The sequence below is a fragment of the Spinacia oleracea genome, chromosome 4, assembly GCF_020520425.1.
Source record: "Spinacia oleracea cultivar Varoflay chromosome 4, BTI_SOV_V1, whole genome shotgun sequence".
In the NCBI taxonomy this organism is placed as follows: Eukaryota; Viridiplantae; Streptophyta; class Magnoliopsida; order Caryophyllales; family Amaranthaceae; genus Spinacia; species Spinacia oleracea.
Window position 1 is genome coordinate 169258550 of NC_079490.1, and position 19003 is coordinate 169277552.

A 19003-nucleotide genomic window follows, 5' to 3' on the forward strand; every position below is an offset into this window, starting at 1 on the left:
ATGATTATTAACCTAAATACACCTGAAAATTTTCGAAATACTTTATATTGTGGTTTTATGGAAGGATTTTATTAAAGAAAGTTTATTTACAACTTTTACAAATGAATTTATATATATTTACGTATGAGTTTTTAAGAAATAATTTATACTCTTTAGGCCAAACTTTGATGATCAAAGTTCTGATTTTTCACCATAAGACCAGTAAATTACGCTTTTACCCTTATTGTACCAAAACAAAAGAAAGTCCATTCTTGCTTCTTTTTCCTCTCTTACGTGGAAAGCCATGAATTTGGCAGCCATTCCTTGTTGACAGATGTTCAAAAACCTCTACCTTTCTTTGACTTGCAAGCTTACTCATACAATAACATAATTTCTGATTTGTAATACCACCTGTAATTGGCCACAAGTTTTTCCCAATCAGCCATTGTATTGTAAAACCATGGTTTCTTCATTGAGCTCATTGCTTACGTCTCTTATCCCCTTCGAGCTTTATAAATGGTTGCTTTCTTTTTCATTTGATTCTCAACTTAAATTACAGTATCAATTTCATTATACCTATAAAATTTCATGGTTTCTTCCATTTTCTCTCTCCTCTTTCACGACCACCGCGGCACCACCTTCGGGACGCCGCCACCACCTTCAGGCACCTCCCAGGCGAAGTGTCTCTACTGTCGGCATTGCTCCCTTCCTCCACCTTGCCCTTGTTGTTGACAATTCTAGCCTATTGTTCTTTGGCTTCTTTCGACATTGCTGATGATATGTTGTTGTTGATGATATTCTTTCACAATTTTGCAAGGTGAAAAGCCCATTTCTTCCTTTTACACTTTAAACTTTGAAAGCCCAATATCAATTAGTTAAGACTTAAGAGTTATAGTGTGCTACTAACTATTGTTACACATTTTAATGAAAGAAGATTTTAAAGACTTAAGTTTTATTAATGTTGTTTTCCAATACTAAAAGTAATATTTCTAAAGATAAACGTTTTAATAAAAGAGTTTTATTTTTTTTTGAGGGAAAGCCTTAGAGGCTATTAGTTTGTATTGATAGATAAATCGTTCTCCAAATGTGGAACAATACACTGTGGGAAATTATCCACCCAAATTTTCCTACCAATTACCCACGGCAAGCAATGTGCTAGTTCGTGAGAAACCTTATTACCATCCCTACGAACAAACGACCAAGACACAAACTCAAATAAATTGCGCACGTAGGCCATGGACTTCGCAGGGTCGCACGCCTCTCCTTCGAACAGCCACCTATTCATAGCCACCCATATTTCCCAACATATTGTCATGAACAACCCATGCTTCTTCCTCGGCATGCTATCTAGGAAAACTATCGCCAAGTCCGCAAAGCTTCTAAACTCCCCTCTAACCTCCGACCCCAACCCACTCTCGTCCCATATCAATCGCGCAATCACACAATCCCGCAAGATATGCAACTCCGATTCCTCCACTACCTCACACAGGCTACATATGGGCCCCATCTCCGGCACCCTTTTGCTCAGCCCTCGTTTGGTCGGCAGCGCACCCCGACATGCTCTCCGGAAAAAGATTTTTTACTCGGGGGAGCGTATTAGCATGCCAAATACGTCCCCATATGTTCGAACCAATCGACGCTGAGGCCTCGCGCTCGCTATCAACATCACCAAATATTTCTCTATAGGCCGATCAAACCGAGTAATCACCATTCTTCTCCAAATCCCAGCACAATGAATCATCCGGGAGGCGACAACTAATTGGTATGCTCAAGATACGCTCCCTCTCAAAGGGGAGGAAGAGTTCATTGATTCGTTGAACATTCCAACTCGCCGAAATAAGGTGTATCAAGTCACATACCTTGAGGTCCTCCCTCGAGCTTCCTCTTGGTGAGATTATTTTGCGAGATTGGGTACCCGGCACCCATGGGCTAGACCGAACCGAAATGCCAAGACCATCTCCAACCCTCCATCGCATACCACGCTGCACAACCCACTTAGCTCCCCATATACCGCGCCATGTGTAGCTCGGGTTATTACCCCGGGCCGATCCCAAGTAGTCCCCTTGCGGATAGTATCGTGCCTTAAGCACCCTTGCAACCAGGCTGTCCGGGAACTTGATGAGTCTCCACGCCTGCTTCCCTAATAACGCGGCATTAAAATATTTCAAGTCCCTAAACCCCAAGCCGCCCACCGCCTTCGGTTTACATAACTGCTTCCATGCTATCCAGTGTATCTTACGCTCACCCTTCTTTTGTCTCCACCAGAAATTTGATACCAACGAACGCATCTCATCACAAAAGGCGGAAGGAAATTTAAACACACTCATCGCGTAGGTCGGAATAGATTGGGCCACTGCCTTAATCAGAACTTCCCGACCCGCCTTAGATAAATTCATCCCTTTCCACCCCTGTAATCGCTTCCATAACTTCTCCCGTACCCCCTTCGTAAGTACTTTTTTCGACCTCCCCACCACCGTAGGGAGACCCAAGTACTTGTCGTGGATACTAACCTCCTTCACCCCTAGCAAGGCCGCTACCTCGCCCCTCCTCTCCACCGGCACCCCCTTACTAAACGACACGGTCGTTTTATCAAAGTTTACCATCTGTCCCGACGCTTCTTCATACACCTTTAAAACCTTCTTTATCACCTCTTCCCCACTCGCGTCCGCTTTTGAAAATATGATGCTATCGTCTGCAAACAACAAATGAGAGATGGTGGGTGCCGAAGTTGCAACTTTGATCCCTCGGAGACTACCACTTTCGACCGCCTTAGTTAACAGACCCGACAGAGCCTCTGCACACAGAATGAACAAATACGGGGAAAGAGGATCACCTTGCCGAATACCCTCGAGGGGGTAAACTCCCCTGAAGGTGCCCTATTAATGAGGACAGAGAATGAAACCGATGACACACAATGCATAACACGATCAACCCACTGCTCGTCGAACCCCATTTTTCTCATCAGTGCCTCCAGAAAACTCCACTCAACCCTGTCATACGCCTTTGCCATATCCAACTTCAGAGCCATAGACCCCGACTCACTATTCGAATTCTTCATGTAATGAAACATTTCGAACGCTACTAATATATTATCTGTAATTAATCTCCCTGGAGTAAAAGCACTTTGGTTAATGGACGTAATTTCCGACAAAAAAGACTTTAACCGATTAGCTAACACTTTTGATATTAGCTTATACACTATATTGCACAGGCTAATTGGTCTAAAGTCTGACATCTTATCCGGCTCCTTTTTCTTCGGAATTAGAACAATAAAGGTCTTATTGATAGACTTTGGAATATCACCTCCCCTCAATACTGACAACACCAACACCGTAACCGCCGGACCTACAATATGCCAATACGTCTGAAAAAATAATGGACACATACCATCCGGCCCGGGGGCTTTCAAAGGGTGCATCTGTTTAAGCGCCACAAGAACCTCATCTGCAGAATATGGGGCTCGAAGGATAGAGTTCATGCTTTCTGTAACTCGGCCTTCGATCCCCCCAGAGCCGCCCCAAAGTTCGACGGGCAGGAAGACAAAAATAGCTTCTGAAAATACTCGTTCGCCACTCTACCAACCTTCTCATCCCCTACCTGCCTCACCCCATCGTCTGACACCAAACTCGCAATGCTATTCTTTTTCCGCCGTTGGGAGGCTTTTCGATGGAAAAAGCTAGAGTTGCGGTCGCCCGAAAAGAGCCAAGTAGCTCTTGATCTATGTCGCCAGTACACCTCTTCCTGGTGTAACAAGTCCGATATCTCACGGACTAACCTCTTGCGTTCACGAACCTGCTCATCCGACCTCCCCCCTTTGTTCAACGTTTTCAGCCGCTTCCTCTTCTTTCTAATTTCTTTAAATATTTGCCCGAACTCGGCATCACTCCACCCCTTCAATTCCGCCGCGCAAGCTGCCAGCTTGCCTTCCAACGACGGCCCCCCTATCATCCATACACCATCCACCACCCCTTCGCACCCCTCGTGTTCCGCCCAGAGTTGTTCGAACCTAAACAGCTTCTCACGAGGCCCATCCTCCTCCACCTCACCCCTGCACACCAACTTAATTGGCGCGTGATCGGACCATTCGCGGTCCAGATTATGCAGCTTCGAGGCCGGGAACAGATCAAACCAAGCTTACGATGCTAACGCCCTATCCAAACGGCATTGAACATTATCATGGCCGCTTTGCCCATTGTCGAACGTAAACTCATAACCCACAAACTCCACCTCTCGCAAGCAGCATACATCCACCGCCTCCTAAAACATCTCCATTTGCCACTGGGCTCTATCCCTCCCCCCTTTTTTCTCAAAATCCCGCAATATCTCGTTAAAATCTCCAATACACACCCAGGCAGCCTCTCCCTCATTTGCTAACACAGTCAGCAACTCCCACGATAGATGTCTGTTTGAGACTTCTGGCCACCCATAAAATCCGGTTAGACGCCATTCCTCCGAGCCTATTGTTATTGGTCGTTTTGTACGACGTGAGGTCGACGCTGGAACAAGTCATCGCAAGTCAGTCCGTCCTCGGATCCTATTAAGGAAGCAGTCAAGGTTGGTTCCTATATTCAAGGAGCCATCATCTCCACTATATGCTTGTTGAGAAAGGTCAAAGAGTCTAGCAAAGGTCAAGCAAGCAGTTAGAGGAGATCAAGGAGTCAGTTGAGTAATTCAAGGAGCGCCACCACCCTTATTCTCTCAACAGATGCCACACCTAAACTCCTATATAAATACATTTCAAGACCTACATAAAACCCAACCTGGGACTACCATTCTCTACGGGCTATTTCTCATCTCACCATACTATCATATCCCCTAATTCCAAGTCTCTCACGGAGCTCCAATAGTATAAAATACCCCCCTTTTTACCTTCCACAAAGATATCCCATTATACTCTCAAACTACTGTTGTTTATTCTTAGCCAAAGGACACTAAGACAAATACTTTCCCTAATAGTAAACCTGCTGCCCTAACACAAAGCTAATCCACAACAAGCCTTCCCGTACCGAGCGTACTCCACTTATGTACTTTCTTCGCACATCCCATTACCGTTTACTTACGTCTTATTATTAGCATTGTTTACATACCCGCGAATAAACAATGTACTTGTATTCAACGAGGCTTTTTATGCCAGTAACATAGTGGATTGGTGGACTCATTGCCACCCGCGGTTTTTATCCCTTTCGGGTTTTCCGCGTCACCATCTTTTGTCTCGTCTCTCTTTATTTTCTGTCATTTATTTCCTGTCATTTGCATAATTATTTTATCTAGTCGTCTATGTCCCAACCAAAGATCGTCCATACAAAATTTGGCATAAACAGTTTGGCGCCGTCTGTGGGGAGATGGCTAGATTTATCTTCAAACACATATCCACAAATATTCTCTCAAACACAATATCCGACCCACTTGTGTTCACCAATAAATTTGTCGTCAGGCTATGGATTGTTGTCATACTTTGTCGCCACCATGAGATGGAGCTACGTCAGGGCACATGTCATCAACATGACAGGTGTCGTCGACGGGTCAGGCGTCGTCGACGGGTCAGGCGTCGTCGACGGTCAGGTGTCGTCGACGGATCAGGTGTCGTCGACCGGTCAGGAGTCACCGACGGGTCAGGTGTCGTCGAAGGTTAGGTGTCGTCGACGGTCAGGTGTCGTCGACGGGTCAGGTGTCGTCGAAGGTCAGGCGTCGTCGACGGGTCAGGTGTCGTCGACGGGTCAGGTGTCGTCGCCAGGCTCGTTAGTCGATGGAATATGGAATGACGTCAGGGTACATGTCGTCGCCAGATCAGGTGTCGACATCAGCAGGTGTCATCGCTAGAAGTGACGCGTCTGAGTGGTCGAATTCAACCTAGATGATGCATATCGTGACAACAACGACACCAACGCTTGATGACATCGAAAATAGGTACTAATATTTATAATATTCAACTCTAATCGTTTGGCCTCGTTTTTGAATACGTGACAGGTTTCGGTCTAGACGTCACGGACCATCATGCAGATGTCACCACAAACAAGATACAATATGAGTTGTCTCGTACCTTGATAAGATCTCGAGACGATTTGATCACTTGACGTCGCGAGAAGTATGGTATAAAACTCAACCCCTGGGATTTTAATTTAAACTAATATTGTTTCTAGTCCTTGTTGTCACTAAAACAGATGCGAACACGTGACGTCATCCACCAATGACATGACGTCAACATAGTTTCGTCCGACGTCACCTCCACATCAGTCGACGACGTCTCCAAAAACGAAGGCGACAAATGGAGATTCAGCAACAAATTGTCGGCAATACTAGATTTTGTGGCTAACTTCAGTCCAAGTATCAAATAGGAGAATTTGTAGTTGTCCTGAAGTCGCCACAGGGGAGCATATAGTATACTCTATCTCATTTAATTTTCATATAGTATACTTGATTTTCTTTTTATATAGTATACTTTGCTTGTTTTAATTTCCAAAAGCACTTTGAAATATATGCTATACGTTGTTATCCTACTTTTTGTACTAACATCGTCACCACTTGTCGTTTGATCATGTCGTGTCGCCAAGTATTGTCTTGTCTACAGGTATTGACGTGTCGCTTGGCTAGGTCATGAGTACATCAGGCGACCGGCGTTAGAATGCAGGTGACAAGGTACTGTCTTGTCTACAGGTACTGACGTGTCGCCATGCAAGGTCGTGAGTAAAGCAGGCGACCAACGTTAGAAGTGTTACACGAGGTCACGACACGACATGAGGTCACGACGATACAACATGACGCCACGACAGCAAGTCACGACAGCAGGACGCGACCATTCTGGTTACCCCTATGACGACAAGAAGTTTCTTGGCGTTAAACATGGTACGTAGAAGTAATTATCGAACATCTTTATTTTAACAATATATTTCTTCGTAAGTTCGCCAACAGATCGTTGATTGATACATGAATATCAATGGGGGCTAAAGGTACGAACATACTTTCGAAGTGAGTTATCTTTTATTTATAATATACACGTATTGTCGCTGCCACGTACATCGCAGATCGTGAGGGTCATCAACACAATCGAATGGTATGAGTGACTCAATTCATTTATTAGTGACGTCAAAATTTTATAAACTAACACCTCATATCCTATTGAAATTTTCTCATATATCATCCGTGATAACTATTTTTCATTTACTAACTACATGCCGCGACTATACGCGTTAGTATGTATATTAATGACAACAGATTACCTTGATCATGACGGTATGCCCCGACGCCACGAGATGGCAATGACCGATGACACGACGCCACCAGACTACCGATAAAGCTAAGGAAATCGGAATGTCGAATAATCATCATCAATGACCATGATGACACATGAGTAACTTCTAAACTATTTTTCACACACTTTCTCATTTCAATTCATTCATTGTTGTTCTCTTGTATTAATATGTCTCGTATTCAACGTTCATCAAGTTAACTAATAAATTTTTGCATCGCACCATGAATGTCTCAATTTCTCTAATGACTAAACCATTTTATCAAATCGTTTTGAGGTAATTTGACTTGACAGGACGTTTAGAGGTTGCATCATGCTGGCACGCATGTACGACGTCAAATATAAACGAACGTCATCCTATCTGTGGCCGACTTCAGTCATGATATCTTCCTAAAGCCGCCACAGGGGGGCAAGATAGTACATACTCCCGTTCAGTTTAATATACTTGTTACAACTTTGAAATTTAACTGACGATGTGATACAATTTATTTTCATGATGATCTTGTCGTAAGATTTGGTAACAGGTACGACGCTAAGACAAATGTACGGACACTGGGGCTCAACCACTATCACATGTCGAAATAGGCGGATAAAGAGAAGTCATTGGGTTTCCCAAAGACGACAAGTGATAAGACGTCAACCGATTAACAAGAAAGGTAATTTATAAAGAGTTCACATGTATTTGAATTTACGACATATTGTAATGTAAGTTTGTCAAATGATTTTACCAAAGACGTTAAGAAAAAGTCCACTTAAGACAGTATAAGGAATTCACATTAACCATATGCTCCTTCTTGTGCCACATTGCGAGGATCAACCAATAAGTCGACCAACGTTGGAATGGATAGTGTCAAGACCAGCGATGTGTCAATCTCATTCAACGTGACGGGACGACGCCAGATGTGACGACGATGATACAAGCGATGACAATGATCTCAGGAACGAAAACAAGATCGGCGACGAGAGGTGCCACGACATCAGGAGAATTTGATTGTAGAATCGTCATCAAGGGACAGTCAGCGACACGACGTAATTTCGTTACACGAGCCCATATTAAGTAATATCTAACACTTACTTCGTGCGTTAATTAATTTATTACATTTTTCACTACACTGCGATTAAAGTTCAATTTCAATTTTTGTCATCTGTCGCTTTGAATATCTCTTTCCAAACGCAATTATATTATATTTATGTTTCATCTTATTTGTTTGAAAACCAACACTAACATCGCATCAAGCAAACGTCCACCTCTACCTTTTGTATTTTCTACGGATCACTTCTTAACGATATCACCAACGACAACAGCAGCGAACGACGTCATCAGAAGACGACATCAACGAACGACGCCGTAAAATACAAGCGACGACGCCTCCAAGGTCACGACCCTTAAACTAACTGGATCCCAACGATGACATGTCGCTTCTAAGCGCGACTACTACACACAACCCAGGTACTATTTATGCGCACATAACTTCGTTCTTTGAGTACCTCACAGGTGACATCTATTTCACAGCGAACAGCAGAGACAGCGTAAAAGCTATCGACATGTATGCACCCCCAACGCTTGTCCAAACGCCTAACCAATCGCCAAATACAAAATAGAAAAACACATGTTTTTCCCCCTCAACACTGACGAAAAACAAAGCAAGCCCAAAATTCTCAAAACCTACTTAAATTGCTGTTCTAAAAATCCCATAGGCTAAAGTCTTATGCCATAGACTACACCATCAAAACATCTTATCCCTTGTCCTCATGTTATAGGAAACCTCACAACCCTTCGAATCTTCTTGACATTCGTCATAAGGTTGCTTCAAATCATTCACTTCATTCACCTGTAACTTCAACTTAGTCTCCTGCTACCTACCCTCACACGACATTACATCCGACTAAAATAATTCGACCTTATGCCCAATCGACGCAACTTCCTTCTCTAAATTCTTCGCATGACTACGAACAAACGAAAAGGCTTATATCGCCTGCATACGATAGATGTCACACAACAGTGACAATAGAGGCACGCCTGTAAACATCAGATGACCGACTGAGATACAACAGTTGGCCATGGCGCCTGTAAACATCAGACGACAGACTAAGATACAATCGTTGGCCATGACGCCTGTAAACATCAGACGACAGACTAAGATACAACAGTTGGCCATGACGCCTGTAAACATCAGAAGACAGACTAAGATACAACAGTTGGCCATGACGCCTGTAAACATCAAACGACGGACTAAGGTACAATAGTTGGCCGTGACGCCCGCAAATATCAAACGACAGACGAAGATACAAAAGTTGGCCATGACGCTAGATACCTAACTAACGTTGTGTCTTAACATATATGTTTTCGCACAGGTTTTTTGAGAATTACATTCTGTTGTCTCACGCTCGTTAAGAGGAACGATTCTTTCACAAGATGTCAGGTTTACGTCTAATTAAGCTAAGGACACCAACGCCAACATGAAGACGCCAATATACGCATGATGACATCAAGTGCTGTCAAAAATCATGGATGACACCAAGTTGCGACGCCACTGATCAAGATTAAGTATGGAAGACGACGGACAAGACGAAGACAATGACAGATTAGCATCGACATCAAATGAACGCGGTGACAGACTTTGAAGATTATTTTCCTAACTTTCGACTCCCTACAATTAGGAAAATGGGGGCTATTGTTATTGGTCGTTTTGTACGACGTGAGGTCGACGCTGGAACAAGTCATCGCAAGTCAGTCCGTCCTCGGATCCTATTAAGGAAGCAGTCAAGGTTGGTTCCTATATTCAAGGAGCCATCATCTCCACTATATGCTTGTTGAGAAAGGTCAAAGAGTCTAGCAAAGGTCAAGCAAGCAGTTAGAGGAGATCAAGGAGTCAGTTGAGTAATTCAAGGAGCGCCACCACCCTTATTCTCTCAACAGATGCCACACCTAAACTACTATATAAATACATTTCAAGACCTACATAAAACCCAACCTGGGACTACCATTCTCTACGGGCTATTTCTCATCTCACCATACTATCATATCCCCTAATTCCAAGTCTCTCACGGAGCTCCAATAGTATAAAATACCCCCCTTTTTACCTTCCACAAAGATATCCCATTATACTCTCAAACTACTGTTGTTTATTCTTAGCCAAAGGACACTAAGACAAATACTTTCCCTAATAGTAAACCTGCTGCCCTAACACAAAGCTAATCCACAACAAGCCTTCCCGTACCGAGCGTACTCCACTTATGTACTTTCTTCGCACATCCCATTACCGTTTACTTACGTCTTATTATTAGCATTGTTTACATACCCGCGAATAAACAATGTACTTGTATTCAACGAGGCTTTTTATGCCAGTAACATAGTGGATTGGTGGACTCATTGCCACCCGCGGTTTTTATCCCTTTCGGGTTTTCCGCATCACCATCTCTTGTCTCGTCTCTCTTTATTTTCTGTCATTTATTTCCTGTCATTTGCATAATTATTTTATCTAGTCGTCTATGTCCCAACCAAAGATCGTCCATACGAAATTTGGCATAAACACCTATCCCCCTCCTCACCCAAACATCAATGTGATGGATGGACATGGAACGAAGTTCGACTACCAGCTCCTTCAACCAAAGCAATGCCACCCCTCCTGATCTCCCGCAGCTATCCACGGCCAGACCGTCATACCCTACTAGCTTCTCGCGGACCTTCACCATCTCCCTACTACTGAGCTTTGTCTCCGATAAGAATATAAGAGACGGGGCCTCTCTCCGAACCAGATTCCGGAGGTTTTGAACTGCAGAGGTGTTGCCCAGCCCCCTACAGTTCAGACTTAGGATACTCATTGCGCTTGGCGGGACTGGGTTTCCCCAATCGCCGCCCTCAAGGTCTCTGTCGTGTGCCCCCCAAACTGCTTTTTCAATGGGAACTCAATAACATCAACCTCCATGTCGTTGTCTCTACCTCTTTTCCCAGGTCCTGCTAGTACATCATCACCTCCAACACCCGCCTTCATCCTCTCCTTCCCCACCAATCGAGACCATTTTTTACCCCCTCCAGACCCCTTGTGCCCCCAGTTCTGTGCTTCTCCTTTCCTCCCATGCCCACCACGAACTGAAGCGAGCTCGGAGTAGGGTCTGGTACCCTCGCCTCACTCCCCTTCTCAATCGAGGTCTCACCCCGTGGCTCTCCACTCTCCCCATCCTCAGCCGCCAACTCAATTCTCGGGGTCACGACGCCCTCCTCCTTCTCCTGCACCTCCTTGCTCCTCACTATCTCTTTCACAATTGCGGTTTCTACCGGTTTCGAACCACATTCCTGCACCTTCGAGGGCTTTGGTGCAAACGAGAGACCCTTCTGCCCCTTACACACCTCCCTAACCTCCTCTACCATGGCAGACCGCCCCCTCCGAGGCGACGCCTTCAAGCACATAGTCCACTCATTCTTCTTGCTCCCATCTGGATTAAGAGACACCTCCACCGCACAGTCACGCTCCGTATGTCCCAAAATACCGCATCGAAAGCAGAAGTGCGGTAACCTTTCGTACTTTAGATCGACCTCACATACCTCCCCTCTTCTATTTCTGAACTTCTGCTTCCTTTTGAGAGGGCGGCGAATGTACATGATCACGCGAGCACGCATGGACTTGTCCCACACAATTTCATCTTCTTCTACTTCCACCACTTCCCCGATTCTCCCTGTGATAGCCCTCGAATGTTCAACAATATGACAATCGAACGAAAGGTCCAGAATACGAACCCATATAGGGGTCATGTTTAGGGCAATGTCCGACGGACATAAACTACAATCTAACTCCTCCAACACCACCAGATTATAGTCGAAACACCATGGTCTCCCATTCAGCACTCGTTCCTTATCCTTCCAGTGGAAGAATTGAACCACAAACATACCATTTTCTATTTCCCTAGAAATTGCACGCTGGGAAATAGCCCATTCCTGATTTAGGGTATTTTTCTGTAACACCCCGACTTCAAAACACCATTAATTAGGTTAATTATCTTTAATTAGATGCGGAAAACCCTAGCTTAGTCGGAGCGTCACATGCCGTATCTCACTCGTGGGAAATACAAGGCGACATAACCTTTTTACATTTACTGACTACTGTTGAGTAACAGTAATTATACTTCACTTCGATTAATTCTTTAGAAATTACATTGAAGTCTAAGTAAACCTTAATAAATATTTCTAACATGTTTAAACATTAATTTGAAAATCTAACTCAAATCGTGAAATCAAACTTAGAGTTTAATTAATACATCCCTTTATTACTAATGACATAGTTATCTTTATTAAACATCGATCGTGACTTTGATGGTTGCATCCTCACTCTAAGGCATCCCATTATCTTCTTCGTACCTAAAACAAAAGCAACATCGTGAGCCGAGGCCCAGCAACATACTACCCTAACAGCGTAAACTCATTTCAATTCATTTTATTTACTTTGCAATCAGGGAGAATAGAACATAGTAAAACATTTTCATAAATGCAATGAAACACTATTTATAACTTGAAACTTTGATAGTTCCCATTATCTTTCATAAAACCTTCTTTTTACTTGGTAACTGACGAGTTAGCCTTGCGGGACGTCTCCCACCTTGCGATAGTCCTCAAGGAGCACTCTCCCTTGTTGGACATACGCCCGTACCTAAATAGTTTCTCTTTTAGCTTGCGGTAACCCTCAAGGAGCACTCTCCCTTGTTGGGTGTCCCGCGGTACGGCGGTACGTGCACGACCTAGAAATAGTAACCCCACTAACTGCCAGAACCGGTTACACTTTTATTTATCATGTTTCGTATCTTATTCGTAACTCATAAACATCAGTCTTATAAAATATCATAAACATATTTGAATATCATCATGCATAAAGCAAACTTTATAAATACATTTCATATCCCACAATCCAATAAAAACATATCATTATAAACACATTTCATAATCTCATAAAACACATTTCATAATCTCATAAAACACATTTCATAAAGGGATTGTGGGTGTTAGCAATAGATGTTACCTCAACCGTAGTTTATACTTCCTGTTCGATGGATCGTTCTTCCTGAACTCCGAGTCCAAATTCTTTCAAAATATTAAATAATTGAATTAGTTATTAATATGGTAATAATTTAACTTAGAAATTTCGAATTATTATAAATAACGAATTTTCTAAAAAAAATAAAGTTAGAAATATATAAATTCATAGTTTTAATGAAAATATAATTAAACACCAATTTTAGTGATAAATATATATTCTAAATCAATTACACAAGATTTATTTAATTTATGTCCTTGATAAATTTAGTACGGTAATTTATTTTTCTTAAGCTCGAAAATCAAATTTATTTATTTCCTGAAAATAATAATAATTCATTAGTAAATAATTATATCATAAAATTTATTAAAACATGAATATTAAGGAATTGATAATCTGAAATTCAGGTTTGTCTTACCCAAAGCCCAATTGATTGGCCCAACTTAAATAAGGAGGAATAAAAGAGGTTTCAATTTCAGAAACAAAGTTTCTGAAATTGAAGGGCACGAGCAGCAAGGGGAGCAGGGCACGAAGGAACAGGGGCACGAAGGAACAGGGGAGGAGGGGGAAAAAAGGGAGGCGGTGACCGAAGGTCTGGGCGGCGGAAGACGGCGATAACGCCAGTACGAAGGCGCGGTGGTTGCGCAATTAGGAGAGAGAACAGGGGGGGTGTCGAGTGAGGAGGGTGGCAGGGCGCGGAAGGTGAGGGAGGCAAGGGAGGTTGTGACCGGGGTAATGGGCGACGCAGCAGCGTGGTACCGCGCCGGAGAGGCGCTGGTGGTGGTGTGGTTCCGCGGCGGCGGAACAGTCAGGGAAGGGGGGTTATGGTGGTCGCACAAAACAGGGGAAAGACATGGGAGATTAGAGAGGTGTTTTCCGGTTGGTTCTGGGCGGAGGCGGAGGCGGTGATCGGTTTGGTGCGGGTGCGGGTGGCTGGGAACGATGGAGGCAGCAGGTGGTGGTGGTGGTAAACGGTGGTGGTTGATGGTGGTGGGAGATGGTTCGAATCAAATAAATAGAGACAATTGAAATTGAATTTTGTTTTTGTTTTTGGTTGGAATTTAGTTGAAATTGTGTCTGATTTGTAGAGTCAAGTAGAGTGAATGAGAAGGAAAATTTGCTTGGGGCTCAAGGTTGAATGTAGACTGAATTGAGGGGAAGAGAGGAAGGAAAGAATTGCTTCCTTCTTCCTGGTTCACGTGAAGAGCAAAGAAAGAGAACAAGATAAAATTTTGGTTCTTTTAAGGCATTTTGTTTTCTTTTGTTTGTCATTTCACTTTAGTTAGACCAAAAATTCAGAAAATTGACTTCCATTTTTAATTTAGGAAATTCATTTGAATAGAAATGTTTAATTAAAATTAAGTTTTTGAAATAATTCTTTATATCGTTTAACGAAAAATAAATTTAGTTTTCGAATAAAATAAGAACGTTTCGAAATTATCAGAAATCCGAAATTATGAAACAATTAAGATTTAAAAAAAAAAGTAACTTGAGCTCGTAAATCTGAAATTAAATTATAAAATCTAAAAAAAAAACATATATAAATCGCGTAACAATATTAAAATTTTAAGCGGAATTAAACTTTGTTAATTAAAAATTAAAGTTCGAAATTAGTATTTAAAACGATTTTAGTTAAATAAAAATAATTAAGCATAATTAATCAAGTTTTAAAAATTTGGGGTATTACATTTTCATTGCTACGAAATTGGACGGCCTGATAGAAAGCACCTTGCCCACCAGCGACAACGATGCCCTCTCCTCCACGCCGTCCACTGCCACTTCCCCTAGGTCAACAATATCGTTCTCGTCATCGGAAATATTAAGGCTTAAACACTGCTCGGCCAGGTCATCCGCCATGATGAATAATTCTCACAGTCGCGAGGGAGATCACGCAGAAGGCGAGATTTTCTCAAACCCTAGCAGAGTAAGGGAGAGACTCTATAATAAAAGAGTTTTATAGTATTTACTTTATCTAATTATTGGGAAAATGGCAACTAATTACAATTATAGGTTTATGTGAAGCAACGAGTTTGGAAAATAAAGGTTACTGGAGTTTGAGACTGTAGAGGCTATTTATTATGGGGTATAAAGGATACGACACTCTAAAGTGATGGTTAAGGAAAATCGTCCAAGGTAATTTTTATGTCCAATACTTAAGCTTATATGTCCGTATATGAAATGTGTGACTATTATGTGATTATATATTTATTATGTGTTTTATGTGATAAATGATATGATATATGTTTATGATTATGATCATGATGTTATGATGTTAAAGACGTTGTTCGGAAATAATTATAATATTTATAAAGTTATTTTAAAGAAAGACGATGTTGTTTTTGTCGGCATGGAAAAGTGAACTGAACTAGTAAATGGGCAAGTTACAGGTGGAGGCAAGTTAAAGTTAAAGTTTGGGAAACAGTTCCCCCCTGAATGATGTAAAAAAAGTCCCGCCAAAGCTTGTACTTGCCAATGAGCTGTAAAGGAAATGATTCCCTGCCGACACAGTTTTCAAGATAACAAGATTAAGATAGTTATTTCCGAACAATAAATGCTAATGATTGATATGTGCCAAATGATTTTCAAAATAAAACCGGTTTGACGGGCTGGAGTAATATTACTGAGTTTTCACTCATTTTTTGATTTTTCTGTGTTTTTCTTGTTTTCTATTTTTATGATGATGCACAGGTCCGATTAAGGAGCTCAAGTTTCTCAAGTGAGAGTTATTACAAGAGTTGGTTATTTATTATGGAGATATCGAGATGAGAAATTATTTATAATGGAAATCTTGTTACTGAGGTTGTTATAAGAATATTGATTTATATTTATTTTTGGAAAAATTGTATTATTTATGGAATGTTATTTGAGGATTATTTTATTTGTGGGCCCATACCCACAGGTCCCAGGATTAATTAAGCCTAATTCCGCTGCCAATGATCAGTTAAGTACGGTTTATTACCGCTAATTAAGGAGCCGAAAAGTCGGGGCGTTACATATGTAGTTAAAGATATTGGTGGTCAAAGTTGTACATTGGCAAGCGTGTCCAGTCAAAACGTTGCGAGTATTCCGGGACGGAGGGAATACAAGTTACAATACAAAGTACGAAGTATAAGACAATCAAGGTTGGCCTAGTGGTTGAACACCCTTTTTCCACCCCTGTGATAAGGGTACGAAACTCACCCCTTGTAAGAGGGATCCCCATATTTCCCCTTCCTTACAAGGGAAGCTTCATCTTACCTTAAAATACGAGTATAAGGGAAAATTAAGTGAAAAGTGTATTTAAGAAACCATTTCTCATCTTTTATTTATTTTACTAGCAAATTAAGGCGCTTTATTACTATTAGGGACTTTATGATTTATTCCTGTAAAGAGGTACAGTTGGAAAAAAAAACTTATTTGTCTTAGTTAAACTTATTTGTATGTGAAAATGTTTGTCTTAACTAAACTTATTTGTATCTGAACTTATTTAATCTGGAAAAAAACTTTGTTGTCTCAAATAAACTTTTTTGTATGTGAAAATGTTTGGAGAAAAAAAACTTATTTTTAATGAATTTATATTAAATGCACTTAAGGATGCTAATAAAAAAATACCCGTGATTAGAAAGAAAAAAATAAAAAAATTACCGGCTCCGTTTCAATTAAGGAGTACTCCGTACTAGATCAAATTAATCGTAACTTCTTTTGGATACAACCCCTGGAAAAAAAGGTATTCCCATGTTTTCGTGGGATAAAATTTACCCACCAAAAAATCAAGGGGGCTTAGGCTTGCGAAAAACGGAAGCAGTTAACTCCGCTTTCTTGTCTAACTTAGGTTGAAAGATAATTTCAGATCATGATAACTTATGGATCCAGATTACCCATGCCAACTATTTACGACGTAATACTTTTTTTCAATGGAAACCTCAAACAAAGGATTCTTGAATTTTATAAAAAAAATCCTCCAAATATCTCATTCTCAAAGGGCTTAGATGGAAAATAGGTTCATGATCTAATGTCCTTTTATGGCTAGATAATTGGTGTTTTTCTACCAATTTGATCACCTGTTTGAACTTGGATACTTCTGTTATCCAAAAATCTAGATGTTACGGTCGATCATTCATCACAGAAAACCGGACTTGGAATATTCCAGCCCTTTCTTCGATTGTCCCACCTTCTGTTGTGAAAACTATTAAAGGGATCCCTCTACAAGTAAATGAAGTAGTTGATGAACCATGTTGGGGTTTCCCTAGTAATGGAGATTTCACGGTTAAATCTGCTACGTGGCTAATCCATAATTTTTATTGGTAACTAGATATTGCTCCAAAATTAAAAGTTTTTATTTGGCAATTACTACATAATGGCCTCCCTACCCGAGATAATTTATTGTATCGTCACATTGATTGATATTGTTCCCCTTTTTGTGACACTCAAACCGAAACCCAAGATCATTTATTTTTGCACTGCCTTGTTGTTAGAGAATATTGGGATGCAGACATCTCAGTTCATAAGATCGGCACTCATCTTCGATCTTCTTCCATTCTTACTCTTTTCCGTCAACTCCGTAATAATGTTTCCCTTCCAGCAAAAAAGATTATAACTTCTACTTGGAGTATATAGAAAACACGTAATGCCATTTTTTGACAATCTCCTATCTCATCAATAGGAATTTACACTAGAGCTTTCAAAATTTATACATAATGGAATATGCGTACATGTCTAGATTCTTTAGATGTTAACATTGCTAAAAATAACACTCCGTCAAAGTCTCCTTGTACTATAAAAGTTGCATGGACCCCTCCTGCCCCTGGTATTTTGAAAATTAATTTTGATGGTTCAGTTCTTAACAACATTGACACGACTTACCTAGTGACTAATGTTGTTAGTCGAACTTACAATCTTAGTACTTCTTCTCCACTTCTCGTTGAAGCAGTGACTCTTCGTAATGGTCTTTTGTTAGCCATCGAAAATAATGTTCATCACGTTTACATCGAGGGTGATAACTTATTGATCATCAATATTTTGCAGGGTCAAGTTCAGTGTCCGTGGAAGATTCAAGTGCTGATAAAAGATGTCAAACAACTTTTGAATCATTTTGATAGTTTTTCTTCTCGCACATCTACCAAGAAGCCAATGGTCCAGCAGATTATGTTGCCACTTTAAGTCACATCCAGACCCATCAAAACATTGATACATTCATAGATGATAATTTTTATTTTTTATTTTTTTATTTAGATAAGTAAAGGTATAGTCTTGATAGAAAACTATCATAATCTATTACTATATACTAAAAGACACACCAGGAATGACACGTGTCAATTTCTGGTGCGATTTTTTCCCGCCAAAAATCACTTTCCCAAAAAAGTGTATCTGTTTTATTTTATTTTTATTCTCTACCTTTTTTTTTATAAACTACTCCTTATTTATGTATGGAAATAAATTTTTGTTTATAAATTATGGCAATAATAGATACGACATAATAATCTATTACTTTACTATATAATAAAAGAGACACACCAGGAATGACACGTGTCAATTCCTGGTGCGATTTTTTCCCGCCAAAAACCACTTTACCAAAAAAGTGTATCTGTTTTATTTTATTTTTATTCTCTGCCTTTTTTTAAAAGCTACTCCTTATTTATGTATGGAAACAAATTTTTGTTTATAAACTATGACAATAATAGATACGACGTAATAATAATTATTATAAGTTGGTAATATTTTAGTCAAATCGCTATATTAATAATGAAAAATATATCACTCAATATTTTGGTCA

General features: G+C 40.8%; 1 protein-coding gene across 1 annotated transcript; it reads left to right on the forward strand.

The window, feature by feature from the left end:
- The first annotated feature begins 17934 nt into the window (after positions 1-17934).
- On the forward strand, positions 17935-18390 carry LOC130472152 (uncharacterized). The gene has a single exon (XM_056842619.1). The coding sequence runs from the start codon at positions 17935-17937 to the stop codon at positions 18388-18390; it is 456 nt and encodes a 151-aa protein (XP_056698597.1).
- Positions 18391-19003: the final 613 nt, after the last annotated feature.

What these genes read in the sequence shown, in the direction of transcription:
- LOC130472152 (XM_056842619.1), top strand. Translation starts at nt 17,935, where the DNA reads ATGCGTACATGTCTAGATTCTTTAGATGTTAACATTGCTAAAAATAAC.